This window comes from Morchella importuna, assembly GCF_003444635.1.
Source record: "Morchella importuna strain M04M26 chromosome Unknown Morimp01GS020, whole genome shotgun sequence".
In the NCBI taxonomy this organism is placed as follows: Eukaryota; Fungi; Ascomycota; class Pezizomycetes; order Pezizales; family Morchellaceae; genus Morchella; species Morchella importuna.
The window spans coordinates 795738-815487 of NW_025763417.1; the positions used below are offsets into that span (position 1 = coordinate 795738).

A 19750-nucleotide genomic window follows, 5' to 3' on the forward strand; every position below is an offset into this window, starting at 1 on the left:
TCGATCCGGGTCGAAATGAACTAGTATAGGTGCTGTTGTGAACATCTTCTTTAAGGTTTGAAATGCTTCCTCCCTTTCATCCGTCCATTCGAATTTAACATTTTTCTTTGTTAGAGCTGTAAGTGGGGCAACAATCTTTGAATATCCTAAGATGAACCGTCGATAAAAGTTTGCAAATCCCAAAAATACTTGCACATCATGGAGATTCATTGGTGTGGACCATTCTAAAACATCAATAACTTTCTTCGGATCCATTCGATTACCATTCGGAGTGAGGATCAGGCCCAGGTATTTTGTTTCTTGAACCATGAATTCGCATTTTTCGGGTTTGAGATGAACATGATTTTCATCAAGTACTTTTAGAACTTTTCGAATATGATCCTTATGTTCTATAAGAGACTCGGAATAGATAAGGATATCATCCAAATAAGCTGTCACGAATTGATCCAAATAGGGACGTAGGATATCATTGATCCAATGTTGGAACGTAGCAGGAGCATTCGCTAATCCAAAGAGCATCACCGTATATTCAAAATGTCCGTACCGAGTCCGGAATGCCGTTTTCCATTCGTCTCCTTCCGCTATTCTGATTTGATTGTACCCCCAACGTAAATCTAACTTGGTGTAGTATTTTGCTCTTGACAATTTGGCCAAAGTTTCCTTCAATGACGGTAATGGATAACGATTCTTAATCGTAATTGCATTGAGGCCCCGATAGTCGACACATAAACGAAGAGTTCCATCGGCTTTCTTGACGAATAGGATAGGTGCCCCCGCTGGTGATTCACTATGACGGATAATCCCCTTAGGTAGGTTCTCTTGAAGATAGTCCCAAAGTGCCTTCAACTCCGTTTGGGATAAAGCATATATTGGTCCCCATGGTGGTTGTTTGCCTTCTTCTAATACTATCTTCATATCATGTAACGGTCGATGTGGTGGAAGCGCTGAAGCATCATATTCTTCAAACATATGGATATAGCGGTGGAACTCCTTCGGTATTAGTTTTTAATATCGATAGTAGGTTTCTCGGTCGCTGCGACGGTGACGGTATGAGTTTCCGGTAGGGGGATTGATATACCATGAACCGTAATTGTAGTTCTACTAAGCGAGCAATATTGACGGCAGCTTTGAGAGTTGAAGATAAGCAAATTTTCTTTTGGTCGAATCGTAACATCATGGCGTCGCATCCAAGGTATCCCCATCACAATCGGATAGTGTCCCAACTTTGTCACAAAACATGACGCAGTCTCTCGATGGCCATGAATGTCTAACGAGACATCAACAATATGAGTAATTTTTCCTGACTTGATAGGTCTGCCGTCTATAACGTCTACATGTCGTGGGATTTTGAGTGAGGTCATGGTAAGATTGTTGTGGCGTGCAAAAGATTCATCGATGAAAGCATATCCTGAGGCTCCGGTATCAATAAGGGCGTAGGTGGGTACGAAAGTATTTTTATTCTGTGAAATTGAACAAGTTACTACAAATTGGTTCCCATCCATTTCCTCCTCAGATACCGAAAACCCAGAAATATGCATCCTAGAAAAATCCTTAAATGGTCCCTGGGCTAAGCCACTTAGTGCAGGGACAAATCTTTTGCCGACTCGTTATCGCTTCCGTCAATTTCCTCCACCCTCAACGCCGCTCCCCTCATCACCGGTCTCCTTGGTTGATTTCCAGTTGTCCTTGCTTGGGGACAATCCCTAACCATATGTCCGACTCCTCCGCAATAGAAACATCGGCCCTCAGCTAAGCGGGCATTTCTTTCGGCGGGGGTGGGGCGACGACGTCCCCCGGACAGATCCATCGGTACATCACCTCCCGGGCGGAATGAGGGATGGTTCTCAGGGGCAGGTGCATTGATAGCTGGGGCGGCAGCACGAGGAATAGGGGCAGAATTCCCTGGTGGGGGGCGAGGGGTCGGAGCAGCAGTAGCATTCCAAGGCTTTTTATTTCCTCGCTTAGCTTCTGCCGCTCGTCGTCGATTATCTAACCGTTGCAAAAGTGTCGCGCAGGCATCTACTGTCGCAGGAGTTTCATGGTGTATCATCGATTCATCGAGTTCCGCATTAATACCCTCCATTAAAGCCTCAATCCGAGAGACTTCATCCATCCCTGACTCGGCAGCATACCGTTGGAATTCGGCGAAGTAATCAGCAAAGGTTCTGTTTCGTTGACGGATGTTCCTAAGGTTCCTCCTAGCTGTACGCATTCGATCAGGATCCCCAAAAGCAGTATCTAAGATTTCATAAAACCGTAACATGGAAGGCAAAGCGATGCCTTCTTCTCCAACGTATTGTAAGAACTGATTGGCGGCGACACCCTCCAATCGGCTGAATGCATCGGATAATTTGGACTGTAGTGTGGGAAAGCGGTCGGCATTTCCCAATAGCTTGATTTTCATCTGTTGCTTGAATAGGTGTAGTCTTTCTCGATCGCGATCTCCCTTAAATACTTCAGGGTCTGGGAGTTTTTCCGACCGTTGGGTGACCACTGGAACAGGTGGAACTGGAGGTACCAGTGGGGCATTATCGTCTCCGATTGGTTCTTCATCAGGGGCAACCACCTCAACAGCGACTCGGTGGGCCCTGGCAGCGGCTAGATCTCGTTCGAACATCTCCCTTGCATTTCCAGCCTCCCTCTCCACTTCCTGTAAGTCCGTTGCATACTGAGCAAGGCCATGTTGTGCTCGTTGAAGAAGTGCATAGGCTTCTATTCCGACATTGCCATCCACCTCTGGATGTTCTTGAAAGAAGGTCTGAAGGGCATCGCTTAGCTGTTGATAATCAATAGGGAGATGTGCCACCATGGTAGACTATGGTGTTGTATTGGTTGGCAATAGAGGACGGAACTTGGTGTAACGGGGGTCTATGGACGTAGGGACTATGATGCCAAGGAATACAACCGAGGGGAGGACGTAGCAATAGGTATTCGAGATTGTGGACTATGGAGTGGCTTTGCCTAGTATGACTAACTAGTTAAGCCCTATGACGAGGTGTAGAACAAAGTAGTATTCGTGGAATAAGTACAAGAAGTTCCGTGAAGAGAAAAGGAAAGGGAAGAAAAACATGAAAAGGCACGAGACAACACCCCTTTATATATCCAGGCTCTAGTCCATTGATGACTCATACCTCGCGTAATGGAAACCCAAAGAACATAACAGAAACTCCATTACAAATCCTAATACAACTGCGCAATACCTTCCCTCCACAATCCAATCGATCATCCTAGCTAACAGATAATATTGCCGTTACAGAAGGGAAGCAATACCACCGCTACCCCGCTTCCCTCTAAGTATTAGCGGGTGCTTCTGGTTCCGAAGGCAACTACCCTTAGTCAAAGCCTTTGTAACAGCTGCAGTCTTGATTGTCGCACAACCAGGACCTGCATGAATGAGCTGCTGCTCAAGTATAAGCTTTGATCGTTACAGTAGAACTTTTCACTTATTGTAGACTTTCCCAGGCATAGTCCCTACCATTACCGGTGGACTTATTATGCTCAGAGGATATAGAGGATCACTGAGGACTCCGGGCTTCACTCTGGCTGGCCTTCTAATCATTGGCGAGGCACAGACTCGTCAGTTATTACTTCCATGAATAGATTCTCTTCCCAGCACTCAGAATGTAGTTACTCTGACAGCTGGTAGCTAACCACACTGCCGGTACTTGCATGTCACTGTGCAACTGGCTTCTAACAATAACTCTCAGCATGTAACCGGGCACTGTGTGTACTCATATACCAGACAGTTGAAGTAGCTCCGTTACATAAGACAAACATAGGATAGTGTGGTTAAAAGACGATCTGTCTGCATCGAACAACGCGTTTCTTAATTGGTGGTTTTAAATGACCATATTTTGTAGTCAAAAGATGAAGTGCAAAAATGGGTGGGGCATAATATGGAGTCGTTTGTTCAAAAGACCAAGTTCTGCAGGCAAAAGACGAATTTGGACATTTGGACGCCCGAATTTGTCTTGACGAAACTCGTTTTTTGCTAATGCATATTGATAGAAATTACAACTTCAGTTATCAGAGGACGAACTCGTCATAAGACGTCGAGATGACGTCTTGGAGTGAAAAGACGTGGTTTGCGTTTTGAGTACGTCTTTTGATTAAAAGACGCAGGGCGCTCATCGCGTGGTGTCCCGGTGTCAGTCTATAGGTAAGCAAAAGTCTCGTGGCATCTGGGGTATCTGGCGCATCTCGGGAGCACATGTGCCTCAAGATAACATATCATTTTTTGTTGATCTATTAAAAATTATACTCGAGTCACTGTAGTAATAAGAGAACAGTTTCACTAATATTAAAGTAAAACATATCACGATGAATACCTACCAAAACGGACTATAAAATACTGTTTGGCTATTTTTTTCAAGGACTTGGGTGGTTTTACTTCAAAGGTCAAATATTAGGATACAATGCATGAGCTTGATGGGAGGAAACTTGAACAACATTTTGTCATGTACCTTTTCATCAGGGCGTACGTAGGCCGACATATTTAATAAAGTAACCAAAATCCAATTTTATCTTTACTACTGAAGCTAAGAGAAGTCCCAAATATAAATCTCCCAACCGCTAATTTACCTGTCGTAGAGTTTTCCAGAGAAAACATAGTTGAGCTTACAGACGGAGAGCAAAGTCAAGGGGAGGATTCAGATTGGGAGTAAAAAAGGAACTTTAATATTTATAATGTATTTATTATTATTATTATCTAGAATCTCAATTTATTATAATTTATTATCTACATGTACTTTTGGGGGTTGTGATTTTGTGTTGTGGCGCCGTCAAGTTTCGGTGTTGCCAAATCGCCAAATTCATGTTTTGCACTTTTGTACGTTTTTTTTTTTTTTTTTGGATCATAGTTTCGTTTATTTCTAGGTACAAGAATATCGCATGGAGCCTAAGCTATGGCGTGAACAATACCTATCCCCTATACCGTCCGCCCGATCTTCCCGTTATAGTAACTGTGGTATGCTACCAACCGCACGTCCTCTTACAAGGTAGACGACAAGAGAATCCCCCCAACTACAAGTCGACAAAGGAAAAGAAGGAGAGAAGAGATTAACAAAATGACATATTGTCGGACCGCCCGTGATAATTCAGGGTCCCGAGTCGAAGGCAGTGTAATATCGAGAGGGAGCTCTTCCCCAGGAGGTTGAGCTGGTGTCAAGAAAAGTGAGGGGAGGACGGAGATATGAGCCTCTTAGCGGAGGCTGGGGTGAGAGGAGAGGGGAGGGTTGAGGGGGGCCGTGGCCGAAGTACCGAGGAGAGGTGCGGGCGCTGTGTCCTGTGAGATGTCCATAGCGGTGTGAGTTGAGGGGGGGGGTTTGCGGTGGTGGTGGGTTTCCTGCTAGGACAGGATGGGGTGAAGGAGCGGTGAGCCCCGCTACAGTTAGCGCACTTGGCGGGGGAGATTTCGCAGCAGTTTTCAAGAGGTGCTGATGCCCCTTTGCATGAGGGGACTGGGCAGCGGTGGTCCTGAATTCTGTGGGGGAGGGTACACAGGGGGCAGGCGGTGGGAGACCTGCATCCTTGGGTGGCGTGACCGAGTTTGCAGCAGTTCCTGCATTTGGTGGAGGGGGACGCTCGCCACATGAAGTTGCAGCGTCTGGGGAGGGAGAAGAGGCGGATGGTGGTGCCAAAGGTTGTTGCCTCATCTGCCGTTACGGAAACGACAACGGAGGTGGTGGCCTTGGAGCAGCGGGAGATTTCGTCCGTGTTTAGGAACCAGACGGCAGCTGGGGTGATCCCAACGGCGAGCTTCAGAGCGGAGGGCAGGATCTCCTCTAGGCACTCCTGGTTAGGGAGCTCGTAGAGGGGGACGCCGTGGATGGAGAGGTCGACGTTGGTGAGGGCGGGGCGGAAGGTGGTGAAGGGGTTCTCAGGGGTGGCCACCTCCACGTTGAGGATGGTGGTAAGGGCCTTGAAGAAGGGCGCGTAGACCGTTGATGGGACGGTGGGGGGGGCTGTGACAGAGACGGTGCCTCTGGGGTTGATGGTGACGGAGAGGGAGGTAACCGGGGCGGTTTGGTTGTTTCGGGCCAGAGCTTGGCCGAAGAGGCGTGGGAGGGTAACCAATAGCCTTTCGGCATCGGTAATGGGGCCAGGGGTTGTCCTTGTTGCAAAGAAGCAGTGGTGGGCTGACGCCAGGGCCTTCTCCTTCGGGGAGGATCCTGGGGGCGATGCCTGGCCTGTTTTGTCAGCCTTCTTGCTGGGGGTGTTGGGTGGGTTGGGGGCGGAACGGACCACCTAAGCATGTGTGGGGGTTGCCCTTGGTAGGGTAGGCTTGGCGGGCGGGGTAGGCCTGTGGGGGGCCTGGGGGGTTGGTGAGGGTGTGTTGGCTTTGTCGATTAGGGCGTCCAACTTCTGCATGATGCGGGGGTCTGAGGTGGGAGGCGCGGCTTTGGGGGCCGTGATCTCCTTTCTCAGAGAGGCGAGGTCGTCTCCTATCTTGGAGACTGCGGTGGGAGTTTGGCTTGTTGCCCGAGGCTTGTCAGTAGGAGTAGAATGAGCGGCTTGTTGAATCTGCTCGTGTGCAGGTCTCTGAGGACAAGGCCGCTCAGGGTGTTTAGTGTGTCGGTGCGTTCCGAGGTGTTACCCAAGTCGGCATCGAGGTGGTATAGACCTGAGGCTTCTAGGACCAGCGAGTCTATTTGGCGGAGTAGTAGGCCCTGAGGGTCCAAGTATTGCATTGAAGCCATGATGGGGGGTGGGTTTTGGTGTGTGGGGACGGTTGCCACGTAGAAATGTGGAGGTTGGTTTCAAAAACCAAGGATAAAGAGGGGAAGAAGGATGTGCACTTTTGTACGTACGAGCCGCCGTATTAAATAATACCCCAGTTATGAAGTCAACTTACATGCACCCAACAATACTACGTGTACCTACCTATCCTCGCGGTACTGGACATGTAGTTATACGAGACGTGAAGTATGTGTAACAGCCTGTGCCTACTTAAGTAGGTATTCTATCCATCTATGAGCTTATGCTAAGTCCTGTATCAGAGCAACTCCATCGTTCCTGCTTCTAAATCAAAGTCCATGGATATCTCTTCGTCAACGTCCAAGGTCACAGTAACGTACGCGCCCCTCAACTTCCCCACATGCGAATTGTGTTTTCTGATGCGCCTTTCGAGATAGCTACTGGGACCCCTTCAGTCTCTATCCTCTGATATCTTCCGACCTCCGTTCTCGACTCCCTTTACGAAACCTACATTGGAAAGCGCCTGCCCGCCCACTGCGCTCCATCAATTCCCTCCATGTAGAGCTCAACCCATCCCCTTCATCTCCAGCATTCGGGTCTTCACACGATCTTACTCGTGTGAAGAGCTCTGAGTCTTCGCGTTCTGTGGATTCTACCGTCCGTTCGGCCTCGAAGCCCTCTGCGCCCCAAAAGGAGCGTCGGCACCAGATTCCCGGTCTGCGGAATACCCCATATCTCAAGATATTTTTGCTTAGATGCGATGATAACGATACCTACAAAAACACCTCGCGGAAACTTCTCCGCGAGTGGGTTTCCGAACACACAGCTAGCTCATCCAACGAGAACAAGCAGCATGATGCATTCGAGTGGCTTATTATCCATGTAGTCCTACCAAATACATCGGCAGCGCTCCAGCCCCGATCTTCATCATCTGCATCAAATGCCGCCGGCAGCTCTCGTTGGATGAAAGGCAGCACAACTCTCTTAGACAAAATTAGGGGTGATTTTAATTCAAACACTAGCAAAAAAGATAGAATTGTCCAGATCAGAATATCCCCCACACATCCAGCACTGGCCACACTAAGCCCTCCGGTATTGGTGGGAAATCAAATAGTTCCAGTTCCTGAAACTCCGACTGAAAGCGAAATGGCATGGCTGGATCTTATTGCCAAGTTTAAAACCCAAATCCTTGCTAGTTTTGACGCAAGAGTTAGTCAATATGAGGACGACATCCGAGAGAAGGATAGCCAAAGAAGGCTACCTGGTTGGAACTTTTGCACATTTTTCGTGTTAAAAGAAGGTCTTGCCAGAGCATTTGAGTCTGTTGGCTTGGTAGAGGATGCTTTGGTACTTTATGATGAATTAGGTTTTGGTCTTGACGCAATTGCGCGGGATCAAGAGCAAAAAGAAAAGGCCGAATCTAGCCCGGATGATGTTGTAGGGGGCAAGTTTGTTGGATGGACAAAGGAGAGCATTTGGTGGATTGAAAAGGCTAGAAACAGATGGGCTGCACGTCGTGGAGGAAAGGATGACGAAGAACAGGAAGATGTTGATGAAGGAAACCCCCTTGGCACAGAAAGGAAACATTACAGGGAGTTAATCTTGTCAAACGAAATCTCGCTATTTGACTTCAAATGTTATCTGTTTGCACGGCAATCTACACTATTGCTCCGGCTGGGTAAAGGCCATAACATCGGATTAGATATTGGTTCACCAGGCACTGCATCAGGGACGTTTTCTCTTCACGAGGCTGCAGCCGCGGCGGTTGGCAAGCCAGAGGAGGATTTAACTAGGTTGGCAGAGGTCTGTAAACGTGGTCTGGAATTTGTTACTAGCGTGGCTAGAGCTTTGCGGGCCGATCTATGGACCGCATATCACTCTTCTTCAGAAGAGAAGCCTGACGAAAACGAAGATAATGTTAGCTGGATGGTTGACAATATTGTTTCATCCTGGATATTCGCTGTTTGTGAACAGCTATTGAATCAAACAGCAACTTCCATACTTGCGGAAGGTTCTCTTGCATCCCCAACAGACTCAGTTTCCGGGAAATTCCCACGAAGAACTAGTAGCCTGCCTCCTACACCAAGCTCCGAAATCACTTCTTTTGGGCAGACTCATCAGGGGTCCATATCAGGATTAGAAGATCTTGCAGCAGTTCGCGCAGACTTAATGCTTCTAGCACGTGGTGTTGTGGAGACCTTTGGAAAAAGGAAGGGATGGATCGGTAGTCTAGGGTGGTTTTTTCTTCCTGAAGTGGAGCGGGGTGAAGTTGAGCCTAAAATGGAGGAAGTGAGATTAGATGACGATAGAGATACGCCCCAAACTAAAACGGCCTCCGAAAAGAATATAATAGATTTCTGGGGTGTGGAGGGAATCCGAAATGCGACTTTGAGAAGGGTTATCGAAGGCGACAGAAAGGAGGAATTTTACAAAATATTTGAAGATTTGAGCGAGAAAGCCATGACAAACTTTGGGCTAGCTAAAAGGGTTAAGAGCTGTGAGAGGGTTGAGGCAGATTTGGCAGCTTTAAGATTGTGAGATATATTTTGGATTCCCCCTGATCTGGCACGTTGCCTCGATAGATGGCTGACCTACCACCTTGGCTATTAAATAGTCATTTAAAAGACTATGCTAGAGCTGCTAGCCATCTCGAAAAAATGACAAAATTTTACGCTGATCAAGGCTGGGGTCTAATTGAAACGACGTTACTAGGGATGTACGCCAAATGCCTGAAAGAGATGAATCGTAAAGAGGAGTACGTCATGGTGCTTATGAAGCTTCTTACTAAAAGCTCTACAGCAGAAAGGGTACGTCTACGGCGTCGAGGGATAGAATCGCTCGAGAATGAGCTTGCAGAAAAATCGGGTTCCCTCGACAGTCACGTTCTAGAAGAAGAAGCCGCTGTCATAGGCTATATCGATAGCATTGTTGAATTATCTAAAGATAATTCCAAAGAAATATCCGCACCAATGTCTAACTTCTGGAGCGACATTACTGTCGATCCATATCCTCGACATATGATCGATAGAGATGGATTTGAAGTCGTAGTAAAGATGAGATATCTCTTAAAGGAGGAAATGCGGGTGGAGAAAATTAGGGTCAGAATTGTGAATACAGTTGGGCAGGTCAAAGAGGTGTGGATGGAAACCGAAGAGCCTACGATAATGAAGAAAGGAATCGTGCGGGCTTTGGTTAGAACGAATGCCACGGTACCAGGAACTTATATGGCGGATCGGATTATTGTCACTGCGAATAAGCTTACTTTTTTGCACGAGTTGACGCCCAAGTCGTCCCCTGTTACTCCAGCAGGCCTCCCGGCAAACTCTGGGGTAGCCGTCACTACTGCTAAGAAACTAAAGCTCTCATTCTTTCCCGCACCCCGGAATTTATTAGTGAGATTGGAGGTACCGAAGGAAATCAACCTTGATCACCCTAAGGCAACGGAGATTGTACTTAACCCCGGGGAGAACTTAGTGCTCAAAGGAGAGCTGAGGGTTCGTTCTGCCACAGCCGGATTGAGACTTATGACAGCCGACCTTAAGGTTCTCGAAGGTGAGGGTATGGTTGATACAAACGAAAAGCCAGGGGTCATTTTGTTCAGTAACATGGGGAAAGGGCAGAAGATTCGACTGAGAGTTCCCTATACTAGCGAAAACGATTTGACTGAATTATCAGTGAAAGTGGAGATTGACTATACTACAGTAACTGGCGATTTTTTCTTCGCGGACAAGCTTAGTATCGCTGTGATATTGCCCCTTGCAGTGAATGTTCAAGATGTTTTTAAGCCCGGATCACTGTTCTCTAAATTCCAGGTCTCGACGGCAAATCCTGAAATGCCTTTACGCATCCTAAAAGCAACTTTAGAAGGATCAGACAGTTTTGAGGCTAAAAGTGGGCAAGGGACCGAAGGATCCATGGTATGCGTAATTCTTTTTGTATTAGAAAACATATTACCTGCACAAACATATCTGATGATTGAGATAACCAGGTCGTTTTTGCAAAGCAGCCAGCATCATTCACGTATAAAATTACTAGGAAGGGGCCCAAAGAATCTCAAAAAGAGCAGCCTTTAGCTTTGATTATTAAATACCGAACCATAGATGAAGGTAGGTTTTGGAAGATAGGCAACAAACCTAAACGCTAATTTATATTAGAAATTATTCAATCTGTCCGATCTACTTTCGCATCGCAGCTTCAAGCTGCTGGGAAGGAGAAATACATGCATTGGCTTCAGCCTATACTAATTTCTCAACTCCAAAAAAGACATCTGCTAGAGTTAGAAACAACGGCATTATTGGGCGAGGTCCGCCTAGGCACTTATGAAGAATATGGGTGGGAAGAGGCTCTGGATGGTATTACTCCAACACACGGAGAAAGGGAACAGATGGAGCATTGGTTGAAGGAGTTTTATAAGGTTTGTTCCAACAAGCTGCTTCAAGGAATCCACTAATATTATGACTGCAGAAAAATGCAATAATTCAGCTTAACTCGGCTTTCGAGGATCCCGATACGGAACCAATTACACGCTTGGTAGTCATCCCTGTCGAGGTTCCACAACTGCAAGTCATACACACCGTAGAAATCAACATACTCTCAGATGCCAATTCTAAATCCCTTTCAACACCATATACACCTCAGATGGTAGCTGTGGGGCAAGCTATCCCTGCAGAATTAGTAATTCGTCACTCTAGAGCTTGGAACGCTGTATATGCTAAGGACGAGGAGATTGATGTGGGGGATGAAGAGCTGGAGTTTTTTTATGAAGTTCAAAATAACCTGGAGGTATGGCTGGTATCTGGGCGAAAAAGATCCCACTTCACTGCAAAGGTAAGTTATTTCAAAGAAAGGTATCGTAAAATCGTCGAGTAACAGACTTACAATTCGTAGGAAGGGCAAATCCATCGTTTCCCTATACTTCTGGTCCCGCTCAAAGCAGGAAATTTATTACTCCCCAACGTGGAGGTTAAACAATACATCCCAGTACAGCAACAATCCGAGACAACAGGGATCATCAGTTCAGAAACGGACTATAGAAGTAATGGAGAATGCGTTTTAGTGTTGCCGGATGTGAGAAGCACGACAGTCAAGATCGACTCGAGTTTTGGTGGCGAGGAGGGATTCAGGAGTCCGGCTTCTATACGGGCATAATTCATTCACTGATACCTCAATGTGTTATAAGATAATTATGTATCTTCATTCCTCTAGCGAACAAGCATAAATACGCATAGATGAGGACCATTTGAAATACATGTAAGCCATGCAGGCACATACTGGCCTGCAGGTAATTGGATTGTAGTTCTCTAGGTCAAAAAGTATTTTGACAAATACCATAATGCTACCGTCATGCTGGAAGGATCATAATTTAGTTTGAGGCCACTTCTCATGTTCACCATCATACAGTGTCGGTAACTAGTGATCCAGCTGTTTTACGGGTTGATTCGGCATTCTCACACAATGCCATATCACTGGCTGTGCGGACTACATCGCATTTTCCTGCATTTTACTATTTTACTCACAATTGCATCTGTTCATCACCACTACGGTTCATTTCCACTACAAAAACAACGCCTTACGTCTGGTGTCCTTTTATGGCCCAATCTCACTACATTTGGCTGTCTCAGTTAAAGCAACGTAAATGTTTTGATGGCGGAGATGGTGAGTTACAGGAACAGATAGAAATGCATGATGGCAGGTCACCGTGAGCTGCATAATGATGCTGTGGGATCTGTATAGTAGAGAGTACATGTACTTTAGCGTTGTATATTGGGAGCCGCGCCATGGCCCAGATGCAGTACCTACTGCTGTATTTAAACGCAACCGTGCAACTACCTACCTCTGTCCCCCAATCTATCATACTCGCCGAATAGCACGCACAATGTCTTCTTCTGTGCCTAATGAGAGCCTTGTTTCCATCAATCCCTCTGCACTACAAACAACCCTTTCAACAGAATCGTTAAAAAAATGGGAACTCGGCGTCTCACTGGTTTTGCATAACTGGAGTGTTCTTACGGATGCTGTTGTAGCTCAATGGGGCGGACCTGACAGTGACGACAAGCGTGACTGGCTCTGTGGCGCTATTGCAGATATGTTTACGGAGCGAGAGGAAACAGATGAGTACGATATTGAAAGCGTGTTGGTACAAGTCATGGGGGATGAGTTTCAAGTAAATTTGGAGGACGATTCAGCATGGGGGGTAAAGATTTACAATATATCTCATATATTCTCTGCCACTGACGGTTCAATAGATCGCCCAAAAATTAGTTTCTCTGCGCAACGAGGTGCTGGAGGGAAACTTGTTTACAATAGACGAATTACACACCAAATTTCTCGCGAAACCAAAGAATCAACACCCGAGAGTCCCACAAGTGACAGAGGTTACCGAAGAGGCCGGCTCAAGCGAAGACGAGGGAGATAGTGATGAAGAAATGTCAGAAGCACCTTCGACAGGGCCTGCAGAGACCAGACAAAGCGTCGAGCCAGTCATAGATGAGGACGGTTTTGAGTTGGTGCAAAAGCGGAGAAGAAAGTAGGAGAAAAAAAGGTTTAAAATATCAATATAGGTTTCTTTAAATAAAGGATTGTATTGCTGGAGAAAATAAACGTGATCCAAGTAAAAATGATATGCACCTACATACATGTAGTGCAGTTGCTTCTACACCCCACCATTCGTAACACACCACCCCACCTTATGTGTGACATGAAGGATAACTAGAATTAGAACAACATCACGTCCCACTGTCTACACCAAGTATAGAACATAAGGTCGGGACCATGGATTTTTTTCTCACCAAGGTATCGCAGCAAGCAGGTATATATATATTCATCATTCTTATCGGGTACCACAGGAGAAAACCGACTGACAAACATTCCTTATCAAAGTGTCTTTTGCCATCAAGTAATTAATATCCTATCCCTCCGTCTTACAAAATCTCTCTAACTCTCGAATTTAGATCGGGAATCACCGTAACAACCACGTTTGCTTATCATCAAATTGGACGGTACATTGCAGTGAGTAAAGCTATATCGTTTTTGGAATTATTGTTTAGATACATTTATTAAGATATCATAGTCAACCAGAGGGAAAGACCGACAAGAATTGCTTTCTCTCAAAGAACGATTGCAAACGAAGATTGATGTGCGTGATTGTTTAGTCTTTCCTACGCTCTACGAGTAGATTCCCTGACTATGCTCCCTTTTTAAGATCATTTCACCGGCTATCGATCTAGTGGAAATCATGTAAGTCATGGACCCATCTTTGCTCTTTGCGGAAGTCTGACTTGTCTTACTCGATAGCTCAGCTAGAGGGAATACATCTCTTGAGAGTGCCTTGACACTAACTAAGGCAATACGGCATGATATCAAATCTCTTGGTGTGCGCTTGTCGGACCTCTCGAATCAAAAGGAAGGTAGAAAACGGCCCAAAAACCAGGACGAAATCAAAGGAGTTGTGCGTGATATTAAAGACCTACTCGAAAAGATAGAAGATGTATGTTCCCCAAATGGTTTATCGATGATTTGGTGGTTCAAAGCTAACACATTGTATCTAAAAAGGCCGTTCCATTTATCAGCTTAGCTGTCACAACATCTGGAGTGGAATTGTCATCCAATATTCCCCATAATGTTTCACCGTCCCGGCTACTCCAGGCATCGACTTTACTTACTGCTGGTGACACAGCTTATGCCCTCAATCCTTTCAACCCTGCACAAATAGGCACAACATTCACCCTGAGCCTCTATATGCTTTTTGCTAGCCACTCACATCGGCAAGAGCATATCTCTGCCAAAGACCTTACTTGGAAAGAGGTTATCTACAGGTGCAGGGTGAAGTTACAGAGGATTCCACTAGTTTATGATGAGGATGATGACGGCTATAGTTCAAAGCACCTACAAGCTCGAACCAAAATTGAGGAGTATTACTATGAACTATGTCTCATCGAAGACCTGGATGATGGGCGGGTTCATGAATTGGAAGAACTGGGGCAACAACCAGGGTCTTATGAAGACGTTCTAAATGCTGGGCTGAGGACGCGAATTCCGGTTCATGAGATCTCGAAGCTTTTCTACACAAATTCTGGTACACTTCTCGGTATAGAAGACTCCAATTCTCCGATTCTTCTATTAAAACGGGATATCAATGCCCCACACCCACGTAAGCTTATGGATAGAATCCAAGCATATCATAATGAATACGAGGACAGTGAAGAAGAACATGATGAGGGTTATGCTCTAGATATGGGGGAAGGTGGGTCAATTCGGACCGAGGATGGACCAATTTTGCCTGACGAATATGAACTACCACGCCATCTTGATCCTGAATGGCTTGCATTTGAGATCTTCACCGAATCCATTGGTGATGAAGGTATCACAGAAAACGGCTCTGAATATGACTCAGAAGAAGATGTATCAGAACATTATGCATCTCCTCCGTCTCCACAACCTGGTATAGGGTCTGTAGTCACCAATTCATCTATGAAGAGTTCGGATATCCATCATGGCTACTCGACTCCGTCTCGTCCTTGCAGTTCACAAGATGTGAAGTCTAATCTTTCCGTCCTTGAGTGTCTGCTCCGTTTGACCGCTCTCCAAAACTACCAGCAAGCGTCACACTTAACGGTACACGATGAACTTCTGAATCTTTTCCTTTCAGACTCTGCTCTATCGGGCTCAAGGGAGATCAGACAGTTGGAACGGGAGAACGCTCGGAGAAGAATTGGTTTCGACCCCTTCGGCTCGTCGGAGAAGAAAAGGCAACTACCACCATCAAATATAAAAAAGGATTCAAAATTAAGGAGTATCCAGCTTACCGAAACTCCTCCAAGAAAAGGATTACACGAAATGCATATAGGTAAGGGGGAAGACGTACAAGAATTTTCGGGTATCTCTCGGGGGGGTTGGAGTCTCCCGCTGCTCCAAGCTCTGGTGGAAAAACTAGAGAGTTGGTTGGTTCCAACATTGCCTCAGTAAACCCGGGGCTTTGGACTCCTGATCAGCAGCTTAGCACCATGCTCGACCATTCACACATATCAAGGCCAATTCCCAAGTGAAATTTCATGAAAGGGGTACGGAGATGTTGGAAGTGCAGGCTGGTGATTTTGATAGGTGCTGGGGTTGGAAATAATTACATGTAATATTATATTACGAATTGATAAGTTTATGTACTGATTTTCCTTTCATATGAGAGCCCAGAGAAATCACTTCGCAGTCTTGAATAATAATTCACTGTTCACAACAGCATTTGTACGGTTCTCAGGAAACATGCTAAGACCTCAAATTTGTATGAGTCTTGGCAAAATCTACCCTAACCTCAAAATTCTCGTATTACAACCACCCAACCCTTTACGTATTTAATAAATTGAGATATCGCTTGAACAGTGTGATATTGGCTACATGTAGTATCTTTCAATACTGAGGGCTTTAAAATAGTTGAAAGCTAGAAGGGTGGTGGGTAATAGAGATAGGGTTAGGTTTACGCGTTGATAAGTAGGTGCTGGTATAAGCAGGTGCTGGTATGTAACGAAAGACTCCCGAGCTTCGCAAACACTTCACAGCAACGCTCTATAGCTCCATAGCTTTTACACGTTTCGATTCCCAAGTTTTGTCCTCAGCAATGCTATAGTAAAACGGTTTGATATCCAAGATGCCTTACAATATTGCGTATGTACTTAGGACTCAACTATCTATCCTAGGAGCTGATATCACTGACTATTCGCAATCTAGAATGACCAGCGACTTTTTCTACCCCCAGCCTGGTATGAAATTGCTTGACCTCCCGTGAGTAGTTATTATTAACAATGCTTCAATCAGGTGGAGTGGAAAGTCATATGTATCAGCTTGCCACGGTATTACTTATTTTCCTTTATCTTTTATCGCAAAGCTAACTTTTAATGCAACAGAAACTGATTGATCGCGGGCATAAGGTAATAATCATAACGCATTCTTACAAGACCCGGCACGGGGTGCGATACCTCACGAACGGCCTCAAGGTTTACTATGTTCCATTTTTCGTAATTTATCGCGAATCCACATTACCAACAGTATTCTCGTTTTTCCCCATATTCCGCAACATCCTGATTCGCGAAAAAATTGACATTGTTCATGGCCACGCCTCATTGAGTAGTCTCTGTCATGAAGCCATTCTTCATGCCAGGACTATGGGGCTAAGAACATGCTTTACGGACCACAGTCTATTTGGGTTTGCAGATGCCGCAAGTATTCTTACCAATAAGCTGTTAAAATTCACCCTGAGCGACGTTGATCACGTTATATGTGTTAGCCATACTTGGTAGGACTAGCTTTTCTCTATAGATGGAGCAAATCAACACTGACGCGAACTGTGCTTGAAGTAAAGAAAATACTGTGTTACGAGCTGCCCTTGACCCAAGTATGGTCTCAGTAATACCCAACGCTGTCGTGGCCGAGAACTTCAAACCAGATCCAACAGCGGCTTCAAAATCACACATAACAATTGTTGTGATATCTCGCCTTTTCTACAATAAAGGTACCGACCTTCTTGTTGCTGCAATTCCCAGGATTTGCGAGCTCCATCCTTCAGTCCATTTTATCATCGCAGGATCAGGTCCCAAAGCAATCGATCTCGAGCAGATGTTAGAGAAACACATGCTTCAAGACCGAGTTCAAATGCTTGGTCCGGTCCGTCACGAAGAAGTAAGAGACGTCATGGTTAGGGGTCATATTTACCTTCACCCGTCATTAACGGAAGCATTTGGAACAGTACTGGTGGAGGCTGCAAGCTGCGGGCTATATGTTGTGTGTACTAGAGTTGGAGGAATACCGGAGGTTTTGCCCAGTCACATGACAGTGTTTTCGAGACCGGAGGAAGACGATCTTGTCAGTGCGACCAGTAGGGCTATCAAAGAGATAAGAATGGGAAGGGTCAAGACAGAAAAGTTCCACGAACAAGTCAAAAGCATGTATTCATGGACTGATGTGGCCGAAAGAACGGAGCGGGTTTATGAAGGAATCTGTACGGGGGAAAGAGTAGGTTTGATGGAGAGACTGAAGAGATATTATGGATGTGGAATATGGGCAGGCAAACTGTTCGTGCTATGCGTAGTTGTAGACTCTCTAATCCTGGTGGTGTGTATTGCTACCTTCGTCTTTTCAAGTCATTTGTAGCAGCCGCGGCGTACTAACCCGACTTCGATTTAGTTGTTAGAATTTTTGTTCCCTCAAAGTGGAATTGATACCGCGAGGAGTTGGCCAACAAAGGCCCCCAGAATGACTGATGGGGGTGGCAGAAGAGACAGATCAAAGAGGAGAGGTTCCAATGTAGAGGCAGTAGTTGAAGAAGATTTGAATGGTGTTAGGGAAAACTAGATACCTCCAGGTGTGTTGGGTGGGGCTGTCCGTGCATTATATTACCAGGAAATCCCCTTTATATAGATTTTAAAGAGTTTCTAATTAATTACGAATTACTTTGGTTGTGGTGAAAAAACACCCAAATGCAATCGTTTTTGTTGGTGATAAGTATACAAATACAGAAGCTTAGAAGGTAGCAGTTCCCAGAAAAATAGAGACAACCTTGAAAACACGAGCGACGCCGAGAACCCCCATAAAACTATTACCGTCCACCCGTGCCCAATCCTCACTATCATCGTTTCCTTTCCCGCCGAATTCGATTTTGCTGGTAGCAGACTATCGCGCCTCGAATTGAACCATACTAGTGAACGCAAGCCAAGTTAGAACTACCATACTCAAATGAGTGTAATCGAGGACAGGACAAGGACGCACCGTTTGGTCCTTTGCTTGTAAAGAATGCGATGGCCGCACTCTTTGCATCGAATAGGCTCGCCCTTGTTGATTGCAACCTTCACTCCACACTCAGCGCAGAGGTAATGCATAGTCCCTGAAGCAGCTGAAGCACCAGCGTAAGAACGCCCAGCGCCACCGGCAGGAGGTTGGTAGGATTCACGCTGATCAGACATGGAGCACTATAGATTTTTTGTATGTCTTGGTAGGCTGGAGTTCAATTTTGTGTTTTTACTAGGTTAGAAGTGTTGGTGATTCATTTGACTAGAAATGCTACTATAGACCGGGTAACTCTTTGTAAGCTTCCTATAGTACGTGCGGTTCATCTTTTCAAGTCTCCCCCGAACACCGCGAAATTTACCACCTCGCACCACCATAATCTTCTGCCGCTATGGACCCTGAAAGAGAGTGCTCTCGCTTATGGCGTGCCTGGAGAACCGTTCATGAGATGGTCAAGGATCGTGTAAGTACCGTGATTACGAGACTGCGACAGGTCGAGAAATTTCCTACCAAAATGGGGAGCTAACAATTCTTAGGGCTACGAAATCTCTGAGGAGGAAGTTAACATCACTCTCGACGAGTTCAGACGCCACTACTGCGATAGTGAAGGCCGTCCTCAGTATTCACACCTTTTCTCCTCTCCCACTCACACCTACTTACCTGGTTCCTAGGCGCAAAAACATGACTTTTAAAGCGAATCCATCAGAGAAGATGCTGAAGCAGCACGCTGCACCCCCTGGACAACCTGCAAATGTTGGTACAATCTGGGTGGAGTTCTCATCGGAATCTAATATCGGTATCAAACACATGAGAACCTTTGCGCACACTATTGTATCCGAGAACTATCACACCGGTATCTTTGTTTGCCAACACAACCCCACTGCTGCAGCTATGAAGATCGTTCCAACTGTCCTCCCAGCTATCATAGAGGTATTTGAGGAGGCCGATCTACTGGTAAACATCACGAAGCACGAATTAGTCCCTACTCATCACCTACTCAGTCGGGAAGAGAAGCGAAGACTACTGGAAAGATATCGTCTGAAGGAGACACAGCTGCCTAGAATACAGAGTGCTGATCCTGTCGCGAGGTACATGGGTCTTAAACGTGGAATGGTGGTTAAAATTGTCAGGAAGAGCGAGACCAGCGGTAGATACGCCAGTTATCGTCTGTGTATGTGAGGAGAAGTATTTGGAAGCCCGAAAAAATGATATTCCGGGTGGCTTTAGTGGCTTTGTTATCTCCCCCCTCCCCACTTGCTACTGTCTTTAAGGTATTGTTCTATTG

At 45.8% G+C, this 19750-nt stretch overlaps 7 protein-coding genes across 7 annotated transcripts; 5 read left to right on the forward strand and 2 right to left on the reverse strand.

Annotated features, from left to right (window-relative positions):
- Window positions 1-5163: 5163 nt before the first annotated feature.
- Window positions 5164-6698, reverse strand: LAJ45_06848 (uncharacterized protein; the record flags this gene model as incomplete). Its single annotated transcript, XM_046116409.1, has 2 exons — window positions 5164-6208; window positions 6457-6698. The coding sequence occupies 2 exons, from the start codon at window positions 6696-6698 to the stop codon at window positions 5164-5166; spliced, it is 1287 nt and encodes a 428-aa protein (XP_045970612.1).
- A 45-nt stretch (window positions 6699-6743) lies between these two features.
- LAJ45_06849 (uncharacterized protein) lies at window positions 6744-11844 on the forward strand (the record flags this gene model as incomplete). The annotated part of the gene is made up of 11 exons (XM_046116410.1): window positions 6744-6805; window positions 6909-6924; window positions 6999-7072; window positions 7134-9230; window positions 9311-9412; window positions 9496-9503; window positions 9553-10613; window positions 10685-10802; window positions 10851-11110; window positions 11161-11523; window positions 11584-11844. 11 exons carry the CDS (start codon window positions 6744-6746, stop codon window positions 11842-11844), a joined length of 4422 nt encoding a protein of 1473 aa, XP_045970613.1.
- A 727-nt stretch (window positions 11845-12571) lies between these two features.
- LAJ45_06850 (uncharacterized protein) lies at window positions 12572-13226 on the forward strand (the record flags this gene model as incomplete). The annotated part of the gene is made up of 2 exons (XM_046116411.1): window positions 12572-12889; window positions 12942-13226. The coding sequence occupies 2 exons, from the start codon at window positions 12572-12574 to the stop codon at window positions 13224-13226; spliced, it is 603 nt and encodes a 200-aa protein (XP_045970614.1).
- Window positions 13227-13467: 241 nt separating this feature from the next.
- LAJ45_06851 (uncharacterized protein) lies at window positions 13468-15660 on the forward strand (the record flags this gene model as incomplete). Its single annotated transcript, XM_046116412.1, has 7 exons — window positions 13468-13504; window positions 13576-13591; window positions 13647-13704; window positions 13766-13831; window positions 13898-13932; window positions 13990-14182; window positions 14248-15660. 7 exons carry the CDS (start codon window positions 13468-13470, stop codon window positions 15658-15660), a joined length of 1818 nt encoding a protein of 605 aa, XP_045970615.1.
- A 673-nt stretch (window positions 15661-16333) lies between these two features.
- LAJ45_06852 (uncharacterized protein) lies at window positions 16334-18033 on the forward strand (the record flags this gene model as incomplete). The annotated part of the gene is made up of 8 exons (XM_046116413.1): window positions 16334-16350; window positions 16414-16445; window positions 16501-16535; window positions 16590-16978; window positions 17040-17361; window positions 17429-17463; window positions 17526-17793; window positions 17866-18033. 8 exons carry the CDS (start codon window positions 16334-16336, stop codon window positions 18031-18033), a joined length of 1266 nt encoding a protein of 421 aa, XP_045970616.1.
- A 318-nt stretch (window positions 18034-18351) lies between these two features.
- On the reverse strand, window positions 18352-18641 carry LAJ45_06853 (uncharacterized protein; the record flags this gene model as incomplete). Its single annotated transcript, XM_046116414.1, has 2 exons — window positions 18352-18376; window positions 18448-18641. The coding sequence occupies 2 exons, from the start codon at window positions 18639-18641 to the stop codon at window positions 18352-18354; spliced, it is 219 nt and encodes a 72-aa protein (XP_045970617.1).
- Window positions 18642-18856: 215 nt separating this feature from the next.
- On the forward strand, window positions 18857-19644 carry LAJ45_06854 (uncharacterized protein; the record flags this gene model as incomplete). The annotated part of the gene is made up of 3 exons (XM_046116415.1): window positions 18857-18928; window positions 19002-19084; window positions 19137-19644. The coding sequence occupies 3 exons, from the start codon at window positions 18857-18859 to the stop codon at window positions 19642-19644; spliced, it is 663 nt and encodes a 220-aa protein (XP_045970618.1).
- Between the last annotated feature and the right edge of the window lie 106 nt (window positions 19645-19750).